At 61.1% G+C, this 15893-nt stretch overlaps 2 protein-coding genes across 3 annotated transcripts; both read right to left on the bottom strand.

Annotated features, from left to right (window-relative positions):
- Positions 1-4001: 4001 nt before the first annotated feature.
- LOC138426683 (uncharacterized) lies at positions 4002-7996 on the bottom strand. The gene is made up of 6 exons (XM_069565381.1): positions 7903-7996; positions 7215-7704; positions 6696-6792; positions 6194-6292; positions 5243-5392; positions 4002-4280 (listed from the first exon to the last, which is right to left on the bottom strand). Exons 1-6 carry the CDS (start codon positions 7994-7996, stop codon positions 4113-4115), a joined length of 1098 nt encoding a protein of 365 aa, XP_069421482.1. The 3' UTR covers positions 4002-4112.
- LOC138426822 (cysteine--tRNA ligase, cytoplasmic-like) lies at positions 7219-12908 on the bottom strand. Of its 2 annotated transcripts, none has more exons than XM_069565724.1 (4): positions 12831-12908; positions 11455-11676; positions 8163-8257; positions 7219-7303 (listed from the first exon to the last, which is right to left on the bottom strand). In XM_069565724.1, the coding sequence occupies exons 1-3, from the start codon at positions 12838-12840 to the stop codon at positions 8241-8243; spliced, it is 249 nt and encodes an 82-aa protein (XP_069421825.1). In that variant the 5' UTR covers positions 12841-12908; the 3' UTR covers positions 7219-7303; positions 8163-8240. The 2 variants fall into 2 exon arrangements, with proteins under 2 accessions (XP_069421825.1, XP_069421826.1); XM_069565725.1 differs by lacking the exon at positions 7219-7303 and adding an exon at positions 9075-9521 and having other exon boundaries at positions 11208-11676; positions 12831-12902.
- Between the last annotated feature and the right edge of the window lie 2985 nt (positions 12909-15893).

Genomic DNA, 15893 nt, shown 5'->3' with positions numbered 1-15893 from the left:
CTGTCTGGGCACTGGCCACCTGGTCCCCTGGGACTATGCCCACCCAGCTTTCTTGTTATTTTTTCATTATTGATTTAGACGAGTTCTCAGCCTACCAAGGACAGGAAGAGAATTCTGGAGGAGACTCCGAGGCGGCAGGGGCCGGGGGGTGGAGGGGCTGGTGGGTCAGGCTGCACTTGGGTGGCCCAGTCTGCCCTGAAAGGTCCAGATTGCAAGACTGGTGGCCCAGGGCGCCGCGTAGAGAACGGGTAGAGGACATGGTGCCTGGGGGTGGGTATGTTCTAGGAAGGCCTTAGGGTCCTGCTTGGTTATAGTTCCAACTCCGTGACATTCTGAGAAAAAGCAAAATGATGGAGCCCGTAAAAGGATCAGTGGTTACAGGGGGTTGGGGGAAGGGGCAGGGATGGATAAGTGAATTAATCTGTTTGCATATAACCGTAAGAGACCTTTGGATGGTGAATTACTCTGTGACCCTGTAAATGTGGAAACGTGGCCTAAGCATCTGTCTAAAGCTGTGGAATGCACAGCACAGTGGGTGTGCCCTGATGCACACTGAGGACCTGGCGTGCATGTGCGCTCGGGCTGTGTCCCTGCGGAGGCCGGGCATCCAGTGTACATGTGGATTCCTACCTCACATCCTTTTGAACTGTGCTGTTGGAGAAGACTCTTGAGAGTCCCTTGGACTGCAAGGAGATCCAACCAGTCCATTCTGAAGGAGATCAACCCTGGGATTTGTTTGGAAGGAATGATGCTAAAGCTGAAGCTCCAGTGCTTTGGCCACCTCATGGGAAGAGTTGACTCATTGGAAAAGACTCTGATGCTGGGAGGGATTGAGGGCAGGAGGAGAAGGGGACGACCGAGGATGAGATGGCTGGATGGCATCACGGACTCGATGGACGTGAGTCTGAGTGAGCTTCGGGAGTTGATGATGGACAGGGAGGCCTGGCGTGGTGCGATTCATGGGGTCACAAAGAGTTGGACACGACTGAGCGACTGAACGGAACTGAACCTCACATCCTAGGGGCTTCCCTTGTGGCTCAGCTGGTATAGAATCTGCCTGCAATGTGGGAGACCTGGGTTTGATCCCTGGGTTGGGGAGATCCCCTGGAGAACGGAAAGGCTACCCACTCCAGCATTCTGGCCTGGAGCATTCCATGGACTCTTCAGTCCATGGGGTCGCAAAGAGCCGGACACGACAGGGCAACTTTCACACTCACCTCATACAGTACACAGAAGGGAAGTCCATGTGCATCGAACATGCAAATGAAAACCAGGAAGCTGTAGAGCTGAGTAGGAAGACGCAGCTGAGCGCTGCGGACCCGCGGCTGGGGCATGTGAAGCGCTTCTCAAGACTTAAAACCTACAGATGGTGAGGCTCAAACCTGATGCACCCGCTTCCACTGATGCCAAGATTTCTGTTCAAAAAGGACACCGCAGACGTCACAGGGGCCAGCAGATTGGGGGGAGCCTGCACAGAGTCACAGTGAGTGGTTCCAGAACATGTCACCCTGGTCTGAGTGGCTTCAAACCGCAGCCACTTATTCCCAAGAGAGCAGAGTCGGGCACAGATACGCAGAGGAGGAGGACATGGGGCGACCAGGGCAGAGGCGGGCACAGATACACTGAGGAGGAGGACACGGGGTGACCGCGGCAGAGACTGGACAGATACACAGGAGGAGGACAAGGGGCGACCGCGGCAGAGACTGGACAGATACACAGAGGAGGAGGACAAGGGGCAAACGCGGCAGAGACTGGAGGGAGAGGTTTACCAGCCAAAGGCCCAGCGACCACTGGAAGCTGGGAGAGGGCAGGAAGGACCCTCTGGGAGCCTCGGAGGGACTAGGCCTGAGAATCTTGATCTCAGACTCCCGGCCCCCAGACGGCGAGACAGTGAGTGTCGATGACGACGTGTCAGTGAAGCTTCACCAGTCGCAACAAACAACAGCTCTGAGGGCAGGCTGACGGGGGCGAGGTTCTGTGGGCATGGGACGGGCTGGGGTGGGGACGGCCACGGGAAACCTCTGCGCCTTCCTGTCCATTTCACCGGGAACCTGAAACTGCTCTGAGATAAGACTCTTTTTAGAAGTTTTCATGAAACAGAAAGAGAGGCTCGACACAGCCAGAGGCGGATCTCTGAAACGATCCTTCATACATAACATGTAAAGTCCAAGGTGTCTTGTGTGGGAGTCGGCAAGCCGAGGGGCAGTCACAACACACCTGGAGAACAAACCAGGGCGAGGCCTCCTGCCCTCCCAGCATCGGTGCCAAGACACCACGACACTCAGGCAGGCGGCTAAACGCCCGGAGGAGCAGGGCTGAGACCAACACACAGCAGAGGGGTCTGCAGCCCCTGAGCACAGTGGGGCTTGCCATGTTTGGGGAGGACTGGATCCCTGCTCAGATGACTTCCCAAACTAGCTCTGGGGACTCCCCTAGGGGTCCCGTGGCTAAGCCTCCACGCTCCCAGTGCGGGCGGTCCAGGTTCAATCCCTGGTCAGGGAACTGGACCTTCCATGCTGCACCTAGGAGCTTGCATGCCGCTGGCTGAAGCCGGGGATTGTCACAGTGAGGGAAGGAAGTCAGAGAAGCAGAAATCTCGCTTATACTGGAACCTAGAAAGAAAGGATACAAATGAACTTATTTACAAAACAGAAACAGACTAACAGAGAATGAACTTACGGTCACTGGGGGAAGGAATGCAGGGAAGGGGTAGCTAGGGAGTTTGGGATCGAGGCTTCACACGGACACAGGAACTCTGCTCAGTGCAGTGTGGCAGCATGGAAGGGGGGGGATTGGGGGGAGGGCGCATACGTGTATATGTATGGCTGAGTCCCTCTGCGGTCCACCTGAAAGTATCACAACTTTGTTAATCGGTTACACCCGAATATAAAATAAACAGTTACAGAAGAAATTCACATGCCCCAATTAAGACCTGGCACAGCTACACACACACACACTTGTGCACACACGCACATGCCTGCTCGCACTCGCCCCCCCCCCCCCACACACGGGCGAACGCACACACAGGAAAAACCCTCAAAACCCAAACGAATTCTGGGGGATCAAAGACTTAAATGTGAACTGTATAACTTTAAAATCGTTGGAAGACAATACTGGAGAATATAGTCATGTTTCAGGGTAAGAAAAATTTCTTAAGACGAAAACGCTAAGGATAAAAGAAGCAGCTTGATCAACTTGATTGCATTAAAACTAAGACTTGTGTTATTAAAAGAGAAGCCACACATTAGGAGAAAGTGTTTGCAACACGTTTAAATGACAAGCAACTAGCGTCCAGGAAACATAAGGATGCTTACAAACCTGAAAGAAGACAAACCGCCCAGAGGAAAATGGCGTGGAAGATGCCTGTGCAGAATGACGACCAGGAAGTGAACACACGGAAGAGCACTCAGTCCCACGAGAGGCGAGAGAAACGCAGTTTCACCCCGCGGGAGCCACCACCCGGCAGTCTACATCTGCCACGCGGGGACGAGCCTGGCCGCACCACAGGCTGCTGTACAGGCACACCAACGGGACACCGGGAACACGCGAGGAGGAGGGCGCAGTCACAGGTAAGGCATCCAGTCCACACCAAAAGGCTCCAAAGAGCGGCTGTACCTAGAACCATTCGGCACGGACCAAGTATGGCCATGGGCGTGTGAAAGTGAAAGCGTAGGTCGCTTTGTCCAACTCTTTGCGACCCCGAGCACTGTACAGTCCATGGGATTCTCCAGGCCAGAATACTGGAGTGGGGAGCCTTTCCCTTCTCCAGGGGATCTTCCCAACCCAGGGATCGAACGCAGGTCTCCCGCATTGCAGGCGGATTCTTTACCAAGTGACCTATCAGGGAACCAAACTTCCAGGACCTCTTGGCGTGGACCAAATGTCCTGCAAAGTCAGGAAGGAACACTGACTACTGCGAGCTAACACAGCGGTTCCTCAGAATACTGGGTTGAGTCTCCCTATGAGCCGCTTCTGGGGAAACACACAAAAGAACAAGGAGCCAGGATCTTCACACCGTGTTTGCAGCAGCAAAGGTCACAACAAAGGCAAAAACCACGTTCATCAGAGATGAAGGGATACACAGAACATGGTCCAGCCCACAGGATGGAATATCACTCAGTCCCAAGAAGAAAGGACCCTCTGACGTGGGCTACAACCTGGATGGACCTTGAGGACAGTTTGCTATGTGAAGTAATCCAGCCACTAGAGGAGGAATCCCGAATGATCCCACGTCTGTGAGGTCCCGAGAGCAGCCGGATCCACGGGGGTGGAAAGCAGCACTGTGGGGCCAGGGGCAGGGGGTGGGTGAGCGTTTCCGGGAGTCAGCGTGTCAGTTCAGGAAAATGAAAACCATTTCTGGAGATGAGCAGTGGTGGTGTTCCCACGACATGAATGGGCTTAAAAACGGCTACGCTGGGAAACGGCATGTATGCGTACTGTACAATTTTAGTAAGAAGGACGTTACTGGAATCGCCCATGAAAACTCCCAGCATCGCTGTTGGAAAGAGAAATGTAACCAGCTTTTGGCCGGCCTGAGGCATCCCTGATCCTGTGTGTGGTCTCAGATGCAGGCGCGGGAAAGCCTCGTCCCCACGACCCAGTGCCCCCGACCCCTCACCAAGCTCGGGACTCGCACACCCAGGAGAGGAGGCCCTGCAGGCCTGCCCCCCACGTGACTGCACCTTCCCCGACCTGGTCCTCTGCACCTTCCGTGAGCGGCCAGCAGGGGGCGCCGGTGTCGAGGAGAAGAGCCAGGGGGGCCCGGGGGCGCTCAGGCCGGAGAGGGCGGGGACAGCGGAGGAAGGGATGCGAGAGGGGGACGGGGTGCGCGGCGGGGGACGTGGTTCGCGGCGGGGGACGGGGTGCGCGGCGCGGGACGGGGTGCGCAGAGAGGGACGGGGCGCGCGGAGGGGGACGGGGTGCGTGGAGGGGGACCGGGTGCGTGGAGGGGGACCGGGTGCGTGGAGGGGGACGGGGCGCTCGGCGGAGCACGGGGTGCACGGAGGGGGACGGGGTGCACAGAGGAGGACGGGGTGCGCGGAGGAGGACGGGGTGCGCAGCTCAGGATGGGGTGTGCGGCAGGGGACGGGGCAGCAGACCACGCTCACGCCCAAGGGGGACCCGCGGCGTCTCCGCTCGGCTTCCCCAGGCGGCGCTGCTACAAGCAGTGGAATAACCCTGGGAAGCCGGGCCCCCGCGCCTGCCGAGGGCGCCACCTTGACGGGACGCACCTCAGCCTCACCTGCACGCGGCCGTCCAGCTCCTGCCCGGCCTGCCCGGCCCGCAGCGCGGCCTCCAGCGGCTGCACGGCCTGCGCCACCGCGCGCTGCAGGCGATCCAGCATCTGCCTCTTGTCTGGGTCCGCAGTCTCCTGCAGCTTCGTGGAGAACGGCTGTGGTGTGAGGAGAGGCCACGCCGTTAGCCCCGCTCAGCAGAGCCCCGCTCTCGCTGCGGGCTCCACGCGGAAGAGGCCAGTCCTGCCCTCCGCTCGCGGCCTCCGGCGGTCTGTGTCCCCAGGGCGTCATCCCGCATGTCCCCAAGAGGCAGGTGGCGCTAAGGTCGCCGGGCCCGTCCCTCTGACGTGACCCTGGACTGAGGCAGCTGCCCTAAGGACGTGCCCGGGACAGAAGTGTCCCCCACGAAGCCTCCATCACGGAGGCCCCACCGCTCAGCCTAGAGGATGACTGCTAAGCTCTAATTTTATATCTATTTTTTCTGGCGGAGATAATACATCATAAGCATAATTACTCTAATTACTAAAGAAAAAGAACTTGCCTTATCTGACCTCAAAATAACCACAATCTGTAATACTGTTTTTTCAAAACAAAATGTTAGACTGGAGAGAACTAATTTATGAAAACCTCCAGGACCACCCACTTAAGAAGCCTGGTAGGTTCGCCTCTTGGTCACAGGCCTTTGATTCGGTTGTGACTCCATGGGGAAGGTTCCCAGGTCAGCGCTGACCACGGTGAACGGCGCTGGGCGTCTCCCGTAACTGGCGGGAGTGGTCACCCTCCCCCCCACCCACCTCCCCGCCTCGGGTGTCTCTGCTGGTGGTTTTCCCCACGGCCCGGGGGAGCTCCATGACGGAGACCTCGTCACCCTGCGTGTCACGGAGCCCGCTGACGACGGCCCCTGTGCTGGGGACGGGGTGGACGGGGGGACATGGGGACCCGGAGCGGCAGTGACCCACCTGCAGGGCGGCTCGCACGTCCTCCAGCAGCTGCGCTGCCTGGGGCTGCGTCTCCCGGTACCGCTCGAACAGGTAGTTCTGCCGGGCCCTCCTGATGATCTGGGCGCAGAGGAGGGAAGCGGGGTCAGCTGGGCGGTGCCCAGTGCCCGCGCAGAGGGCGACCCTGAGCCAAGAGCGGCGGGTGGGCCCGGCTGCTACAGGCGGCATCCGAGAACGCGGCTCCCCCTCGCCCTTCTGAGCGGGGTCAGCACGAGCCCACCCTCCCCCACCCCCGCCCCGGGGGTTGCTCACATGTACCCGGGTTTTCAACAGCATCAAAGCAGGTGAACACAAAGCGTCATCCGCATACACCGCAATACAAGTCCAGCGGGGGGCGCCGGGCGGGGGTTCAAACAGCGTGCACCAAGCCGAGCTGGCTGAGCCAACGTGGGTTTACTAACTCACCGTTTCTTCCCCCGTGCCATCCTCTGTATTTAAAATTAATCCTAAGAACACCCTTTACCTTGTCGTCAATGTCCGTGATGTTCATGCAGCAGAAGACGTCGAATTTGAAGTAATCCCTCAGCACTCTTCTCAGGATATCGAAGGAGATGTAGGACCTGCAGCGACAGGAGACAGGCCTTTCCACCCGCACAGCACGCGCGGTGCGGGAGAGGGGCCCGCCTTTCCACAGGCACAGCACGCACTGCGGGAGTGGGGCCCGCCTTTCCACGGGCACAGCACGCACAGCGGGAGGGGGGCCCGCCTTTCCACCTGCAGCACCGCACACAGCCCTGGAGAGGGGCCCGCCTCGCCCCACGGCCCCAGCCTGGGCCGGCCCCAGGGCAGCGGGTGGGGAGGGCTCTCAGGCGCAGGAAGGAGAGCGTCTGCTCAGAGTCCAGAGGGCCGCGTCGGGGCTGCGGGGACTACTTCTGCTTGGTTGCCTGGACGCTAGCTTTTCCCCATAGAGCATCAGCGGAATGAGAAGCTTCCATTCTGAACACTGGGTGCCGCGCCTCCGCTCGGCAGGGGTGGGTCCCACCTGGCGTGCCCCATGTGCGAGGCGTCGTAGACGGTGGGCCCGCAGCAGTACCATGTCACCCTCCTTCCGTCTTGCGGCACAAACACGTCCTTGGATGGAAAGGAGGGAATGACCGTCACGAGGGGCGCAGGACCACTGCCGGCCACGAGCGGCTCGCGCACGTTCACAGGACCGCGTAGCTTGAAGCAAGCCGCGGTCCGGGCTGGGGCTGGGGCGCCGCACTGGACCCGCGACCCTGAGCTCCACGACCCAGGGGCCCGGGGAGCAGGCCCCCTCCTCCCTGGGACTCCACTCACGGACACAGGCCGGGGGTCAAGGAGACGGGCGCCCCCATTCTGCTGCTTTAACGAGAGCAGCCTCCGTTCCTCAGGGACCTGCTGTGAGCCAGGCCAGAGCCGAGCGCGCTGACTGTCCAGCACTTGCTCCCAGAACAACGTGAGCTTTCCTTTCCCAGCTGCCGGGGGCCCACACTCCTGGAGGGTCCCGCGGCCTAGGGCGTGAGGCCTCCAGCCGGCTGCCCAAGGTCTCAGGTCAGTTCAGGGCCTGCTGTTCCCAACCAGTCCACGAGGGGGACCAGGCTGCCCGTCTGCTCAGGGTGCTGGCCCAGGGAAATCAGTCAGCCCTGGGCAAAACCCCTGGAGCCTCTGATCCTGCTGAGCGAGCCCTGGCCAGTCCAGGGCCAACCTGCCTTCGCCTTCACGCCTGCCGGGCTCCCGACAGCCACGGGCCCCACTCGGCTGGCACTGTGACCGCAGGTGCCACCACGTGTCCCCGGAGGGCATGCAGACTCCTGGCCCTGCGCACACCCAGAGCCAGGAAGCTGAGGGCAGCCCCGGGAGGTGTGCCACACGGGTGTGCACGCGCGGTCCCGAACACAGCCCTGCGGAGGACGCTCCCCCGCCAGCCGAGGGGTCCTCCAGAGCCACCCCGCCCCCGGCGGCCCCCTACCTTCCTCTGGGCCAGGCTTTTGTACAGGCGGAGCTTGCACGGCTCGGACCCCGCTGGAGGAGACTACGCGAGCTGTGCTCACTGCCCTCTGCCTGCTGGGGGGAGAGCACAGCTGGGTCAGTGCGGGACGAAGTGATACCATGGGGCTCTGACGGTGTGGCCTGATCCAGCGCCTCTGCCCCCAACCCCCGCTCTGCTTGCTCACATCTGAGTGGCAGCGCATCCCACAACCCCTTCCTGTTGGGCCAGAGACGGCTCGCCACATCCGCCTCTCCCCCTGGCTCCAAGCACGGGGAACCCGCGCGGCCAAAGATGCACAGGCAGGCCACGTGGCTGGACTGATGCCCGGCCATTCCCGGGAGGATGCCTCTCTGGAGGCTTTGGGGGATTGGGACCACCCCCAGGCCCAGGAAGAGTCTAGAAACAGCCGCTGGCTCGAAGCCGCGGATGGTCAGTAGCATGGCCTGCAGCCCAGGCTCATCTCCACCAGCAGGCAGCCGGCTCCCCACCCCCAGAACATGGGGGCTTCCGGGCACGGCCCTGATGCAGAGCCCAGGGCTCTACCCTGGTCCCAGAGCCTTTGGGAACAGCCTGCGGGCACATCACGGGGGTGGGGAGGGGGCTCCTGGAGCCCAGCCTCCTCCGCTTACAGTCACCAGGGAAGCCCCGCCCTCCTCCCTGACCCCCATCATCTCCTCCTGGCCATTCCCCTGCCCTGTGGCTGTGAGCCCGAGTGTCCCACTGCACGAAGGGCCGGCCTGATGGACTGCAACGAGGGCCTGGGAGGTGGGTGGGGTTGGGGGTAGCTGTGTCCCGAGGCGCCGGGAGAGACACCAAGTCTTTACACCCTCCACCCCCACTCGGGGCACCGGTGACCCTCCCGACACCCCGGGGCACTGCTGCACGCCTAACCTGGCCGAGCTGGACTGCCTGCGTGCCCCCTGCACCGCTGCAGGCCCAGGCTCCTGGTCTCAATGCCGCCCACACCCCGCTGCTGCGTCTGCGAGGCGACCGTCCTGCCACCAGAGGACCGCCCGCTGCTCCCCGAGGGTCACGGAGAACTCAGCCCTGGGCCCGGCTTCGGGCCACCCAGAGGATGCACTGACCGGTGAAGGTGGGAGGCAGCCGTGTGTGTGTGTGCGTGCATGCGTGTGTGCGTGCACACCAGCGGGTGCGGGGGGCACAGACAGAGCCACCCAGCAGCCCCCGACTCCAGGCCCAAGTCGCGGACACACGGAAGGGCTCCTGTGGTCAGCGGCCGGCCAGGCCTCACCGGAAACACAGCCGGCGACTCTCGACGCTCCTCGGTACCCGCTGGGGCGCCGCCTGCCGCTCCCCCGACCGAGATGCTGCAGGTCCCTGCACAAGAGACGCTGCTGCCACGGGGGGTGACGGGGAGCCGGCCGGAGGTGCCCACACACGCGCCCTGAGCCGGGGTGAAGGCGGGGCTTGCAGGACTGAAGGCTCATTCGAGGGGGAGGCAGCGACAGGACCCAGCAGCGGGCACAAGCAGGGGCCTGGCCAGAGGGACACCCTTCAGCACACGGGGTCACACTTGGACTTCCGCGACCGCCGGAGAGCAGCTACTGCCCAAGAGCTGGTAAGCAGTCACAGAGATGGGCACTCAGAATCCCCTGGCCAAAGGGAGAGTTGGGAGGTGTCCTCAGGGCCCCAGCTTAATGAAAAGGGAGGGTCGCCAGAGGCTTTGGGGACCCACTGCCCCACGCCTGGCACCAATGGTCTCCGCCAGGCACAGCCCCCCAGCCATGCCCAGCCTTCCTCCGGCTGGTTGGGAACAGCACCCCCGCCCAGGCACATGCAGAAGCGCAGCCCTGACCCACGAGCACACCACCAGCCCGCACGCCCGGCTCACCGAGGCCCGGAGAGTGAGGCTCCGGGCAGGGAGGGGGTCGGGGGTGCGGGGACAAAGGGGACGTGCCCGCCCGCATCTGCGTGCCCCAGGCACCACACACACCGCAGCCTCGCAAGAGGGGCGGCTTGGAGGGTCACACCCTGGGGACCCGTGGGGCTGTGAGCCGCCCTCTGCGGGGAAGAGCAGGCCCTGAAGCTCCTCTCGGGAGGGGGATGGGGCAGTGGGGGGCAGCAGAGCGCGCCCCGGGGCAGGGTCGCCCAGGACAGGCTGGGGGTCGTCAGACACACCAGCGAGGCAGATGCTCGGCCACTGGCACCCAGGGACTCAGCAGAGGACACCGACCCTGAGGATTCTGAGCCGCAGTCCACCAGGCATCCTGCCGCTCGGGGTCCCCGCGGGCTCCTGGAGGCATCCGTGTCGGGGCACCAGGAAGGCCTCCCTGCCCTGGGGAACCCGCACCCGCCCTTCCCAGTGGGCGCCTGTGTCACTCTCCCTCAAGCTCCAGGCTGGAGGTTGCAGCTCCAGACAGACGGCCACGCCAAGGCTGCGCCCCGCCCACCCTGACCCCATCCCGGAGCCCACGCCCTGGGGAGAAGCACCGCCTCCACTGGGGAAGGGGCGTCTGCGGCAGGATCACCCCAGAAACCAAAGCCCACCCCACCCCATCCCACCCCTTACAGAGGGGGCCAGCAGAGCGCAGGTCCCCAGCGTCCCCCGTGAAAGTGAAAGTCGGTCACTCGACTCTGCGACCCCACGGACCATACAGTCCATGGGATTCTCCAGGCCAGAGTGCTGGAGTGGGTAGCCGTTTCCTTCCCCAGGGGATCGTCCCAGCTGAAGAATCTAGAAAAGACCCCGCAGTCTGCCCGGCCCAGCAGGGACCACCGAGACCACAGGTGGACCCCCCTGCCCCCTGCTCTAGGGTGGCACACCCCAAGCCAGGCTGGGGGGAAAGCTGCTCGAGGGCACCAGCCACTATGGATTCATCTACAGATTCATAGGAGGGGAGACCACCCAGAAGCCAGATGCCCCCTGCACACCACAACTGGGGCCCAGCGGGGAGCAAGAGCTCTGAGCCCCTGTCCTCTCAAAGCCCAGAAATGCCTTCGCTCTGGGTGCCCAGGGTTCACACCACTAACGCTGCTTCAGGACCCGATGGTGGGTGTGCATACCTGTGACCTCGGGGAAAACTTAAGGAGAAGCAAGTCAAGTCCACGCGGGGTCAGGGAGCTGACGGTTAAGGCGGGCCGCACCCGGCCAGCGGCTCCACCACAGCAGTGCGGGGTCGTGATCCTCGGGGGCTGATGCCTTGGGTTCCGTCCTAATCTCCCCTCAGGGTGCTGGCAGGGCCCCCAGGCCAGCTGCTCCCCCACGGCCAGCAAGGAGGGTCTCATGGCCAGAAGCTGCTCTGCTACTCACTTGCTTGGAGCCCGCAGGGCGGGCCTGCGGTGGGGGGGCCACCCAGGATGGCGGCCACGTGCCAGAACCAGCAGGCCACGTGGGAGAGCTGCCTGAAGGCATCCACGTCCGCCTGGGACATGGCAAAGCCCTGCACGTAGCTACGCGTGCTGAGATGAGCATCCAGCGCCCGCACCCGGACCGCCTCGTCACTAATGCCCAGGATGGCCTTGTAGTCTGGAGCTGCAAAGACAGAGGATGCGTGTCAGTAGGCCCGGCGGCCTGGGCGAGCCCAGGATCGGGGCCTGGGCTCCGCCTTCCGGGCAGGAGATGCCCAGGATGGGCGGGAGCCCGGGGCGGGGGGTCGGGTGCGGAGCGACTGCCTGTGGGCTCCAGGCAGGACGAGGACGTTTCAGAACCAAACGTGGCTGCGGCAGACTGTGAGAGTTACAGACGTGTGAGCTGCACACTGAGCTGGCTAACCGCACAGCTGGTGATGCTCACCTCAATTACACACGCACGCACGCACACACACACACCTTGCTAGGCACTGGGTGATGATTTTCACCTAAATTACACAGACACACACTTTCACCTCAGTTACACACTCGTGCACACACTCAATTATACACACACACTCAATTACACACACACACACACCCTGCTAGGCACAGGGTGCCAGAGGGCCAGTCCTAACTGATACACACACACACAAACACACACTTTCACCTCAATTACACACACAGAGTTTCACCTCAATTACACACACACACACACACACCCTGCTAGGCACAGGGTGATGATTTTCACCTCCGTTACACACCCACGCACAGAGCTTCACCTCAATTACACACACACACACACATCCCTGCTAGGCACTGGGTCCAGACGGCCGGTGCTGACCGGTCCCCTCACCCCGGGTGGGCTGTGGGCAGCGGTGAGAACCACAGAGCTCTCCAAACCCGGCACTGGCCAGGCTTCCAGCAGCCAAGGCCCAGCTCCGAGGAGGCCTGCAGCCCGTCCCGAAACGCCTGCTCGAGGCGGCTCCACCTGCCCAGAGAGGAGCCCACTGGCCAGCGCCTGGCACAGGCCTGCCCCTGGCAGGGGCCCGAGGCCACTGCTCTGCCTTGGAGCCACGAGGACCGGTGTGGGAGGACAGAACCCCAGCCTGAGCAAGGACCAGCCGGCAGCCTCTGCCAGCAGAAGGCCCTGGATCCTGACCACCCTGAGATCTCGCCCCGACCCCACCAAGCCGCTCGCCGCCCCCTCCTGCCCCCCGGTCACTGCGTGACCCCGTGTCACGGCTCCAGCCACTGGCCGGTGCCCTTGCCTCCTGCGGGGGGCGGGGCAGGCGGAGGCACCAGGCCCTGTGGCCATGGGGAGGGGGCTGGTCTCACTTCCTTCCATAGACGCGCCAAGCTGGGAGGCGGCGCTGACTGCGCCAGCAGGAGCCGGCCCTCGCCCGGGGCCTGGCCCCTCCTGCTGTCTCATCTCCCCAAACGCTAGTTCCTGACACACAGACGCCCCGCCCACTTCCGACAATGACTGCGTGCTCCTCTCTCGCGCTGGATGAGACTGACTCAGTTCAGGAAGCTGCCTCGAGGGCCTGCCGGCGGGTGGACGGAGCTGAGGAGAGGGCCAGTGCGTGTCCCGGAGGGGCTACATCGCCCTTGAGCACCTGGCTGCCCCGTGTCGCCCCCCAAGCCCACCCTCCCCATCTCTGCTGCAGCCACGGGGGCCGGAGCGCAGAGAAGCCTTGCCCCCCGCGCCCCCCGCACCCCCCACCTCGTGCCCCCGGAACCACACTGGACAGACAGACTGCCCTCACTCCGGGTGAAGGCCAGGGAAGAGGCACCCCCTAGGACCCGCCGACCTGGACAGTGGCTGCCCTGCGCTGGGGTGCTGCCGGGGCGTTTAGGCTCCCTTTCTCTCATTGCCCGCGTTTTCTGCATAAGCACAGGTCCTTTTCACAATAAGAAAAACACGTCAAACGTTTCACCAACCGGATGGCTTTAAAGCGCTAACGAAGCAGGTCAGGGGACAAGGGCTCGGCGGGTTTGCACCCCTCCTGGGTGGGTGGACCCCCTCCCAGGTAAACAGGTGCACACACACCCACGCACACACATGCATCACGCTCGTAAAGCTGCGGTGTTGGCGAAATTACACTTGTAACTGTTTGAAATACTGCCGGGCGCACAGCCAGCGCCCACCAGCTACTGTTATTATCATCATTATTATTTTACTCGCTCCTTGTGTTATCACTGCTGAAATGGCCCTGGAGGAGTTTACCCAGGGATCACACACGCATTTATCACTAAGAGTCCCGTCTGGAGCAGGGAGCCCGCGGGTCAGAGGGCCAGTCATCGGGTCGGTGTGGTAGCTGCGTTCCAGCCGAACTTGAGGAAACAAATTTAAAAATAGGTCAGCTTTCAAGTGGCTGTGGGTTTGGGCCAGACTGCGGTTTGGCGGTGGGCCCATGATGCCAAAGGCAATGAGTGGACTCAGAAGCGGGGCGCCCATCGCTTCCCCGAACCCCTCCCCCGGGAGCCCCGCGCACACACAGCGACTCCCAGCACCACGTCCGCCTGTCCACTGCGGGGCCATCCAGACACACAGCAGTGACAGACATACATACACTCTTAACATTCTTCTCCCTCATGACTTGTCATATGAAATATAGTGTGATAGGAAATAAAGTTCTCTGTTCTATGCAGTAGGACACTGTGTACTCTGTATTAAAAAGCTTCCGTCTGCTAACACCAGCCTCCCACTTCATCCGTCCCCATTCCCCCTGCCCCTTGACAACCCAATCTGGTCTCTATTGGACGTCATTCTTTAAAAAAAAAACAAGTGTATAATTATGTTCCAATGTTCTTAGTTTCTTCTGTTCAAGAAACTGAAACAGCCATAGGTACACATACCTCCCCTCCCTTGTGACCCTCCCTCCCACACACCCTGTCTTGCCCCTCTAAGCAGTCACAGAGCACAAACGGAGCTCCTTGTGCCACAGGCACCTTTTTTTTTTTTTTTTTTAAACATCTTTAATTTTTTTTTGGCTGTGCTGGGCGTTAATTGGAGTGATCTTTGATCTTCCTTCTGGTGTGCAGGATCTTTTAGTTTCGGCGTGAGAAATCGTCAGTTGCAGCACGTGGGATCTGGTTTCTTGACCAGGAATCGAACCCCAGGCCCCCACATCGGGAGCACAGTGTTAGCTGGTGGACCACTAGGGAAGCCCCTTCCTGTGCTGTACGGCAGTGTACCACAGCTGGCTATCTGACACGTGGCAGCATGCCAATTCTGGTCCTCCAGTGCGTCCCACCTTGCCCCTTCCCGCGTGTCCACGTCAGCTCTTTGCGTCTGCATCGCTGTTCCTGCCTCGCAAATAGGTTCATCTGCACTGCGTCTTCCTAGATTCCACATACGTGCGTTCATATACAATGTTTGTGTTTCTCTTCCTTCACTCTCTATGAGATTGCAGGTCCGTACGCATCACTCGTGCATCAGTAAGGGACCCGACTTCATCCTGTTTTATGGCTGAGTATACGCCGCACACACACGCGCCCTGGGGGCTGTTCCTGCTGCTCTGCAGCCTGTGGCCTCGGGCACCCTGCTGAGTGATGCACTCACACACACACGTGCACCCATTACTGTCCAAACTCTTTTCCCAGAGAGGTTATCACAGAGTATTAAGGAGAGCCTTCTGTCCATCTTTGACTGGGATAGCCTGCCTGCAGTGCCAGGTCTGGCCCGGTATCTGTGAGTGCGCAGAGTGGCTGCCAGGCCGCCTGCCATCAACTGCTCCTACTATCTATGGACACCTCCTCAATGCCAGGCCCTGTCCTAGGTCATGGAGACATCACCGTGACTCTGAGACCAAGGAGTTGCTGGGGACAGAGGGACAATCACCAAGGTCTCCTGGCCTCAGCCAATGGGAGCTCACCCAGTACAGTCAGCCGCCCCCTGGGATCCAGCTCTGTCACACCACAGGCAGTGCCCCGACCCACCCTGCCCTGGCAGAGCAGCACTTCTGCTGACGTGCAGAGCCGACCTCGCCACCGGAAGGTTACAGAGAAATCTATGTGGAGAAGGGCCACAACTCCGTTTGGGATTCATGAGGTTTCCAATGGGATCAGAACTGGGAAAGAAACTCAGATCCCATCCATCCAGGATACTGGCTGTAGTCACAACTTTGGGCCAAAAGAGAGTTTGCTGGGCCATCTCTGCAGGTCTACCTAAGGTGTTACCAGCAACCAATTTGTTTCTCATATTCTGCAACCATCTCTGTAGCTGCATTTCATGGAAGGCAGCCACGAGTTTAGAGACATCACTCTGTTACGCGAGTGTATGTTCCTCGGTTCTTTGTCTCGGCACAACAAAGATGTGGAGGGACGGACATTAAAGCTCTCGGCACGTCACAGCTCTCGGGTCTTGGACAAACCGTGTTGTAGCTCTTAGGCAAA

Source organism: Ovis canadensis, chromosome 21 (assembly GCF_042477335.2).
Source record: "Ovis canadensis isolate MfBH-ARS-UI-01 breed Bighorn chromosome 21, ARS-UI_OviCan_v2, whole genome shotgun sequence".
Classification (NCBI taxonomy): Eukaryota; Metazoa; Chordata; class Mammalia; order Artiodactyla; family Bovidae; genus Ovis; species Ovis canadensis.
The sequence above is the reverse complement of the archived record's forward strand: the minus strand, read 5'-3'. Positions and strand labels throughout refer to the sequence as shown.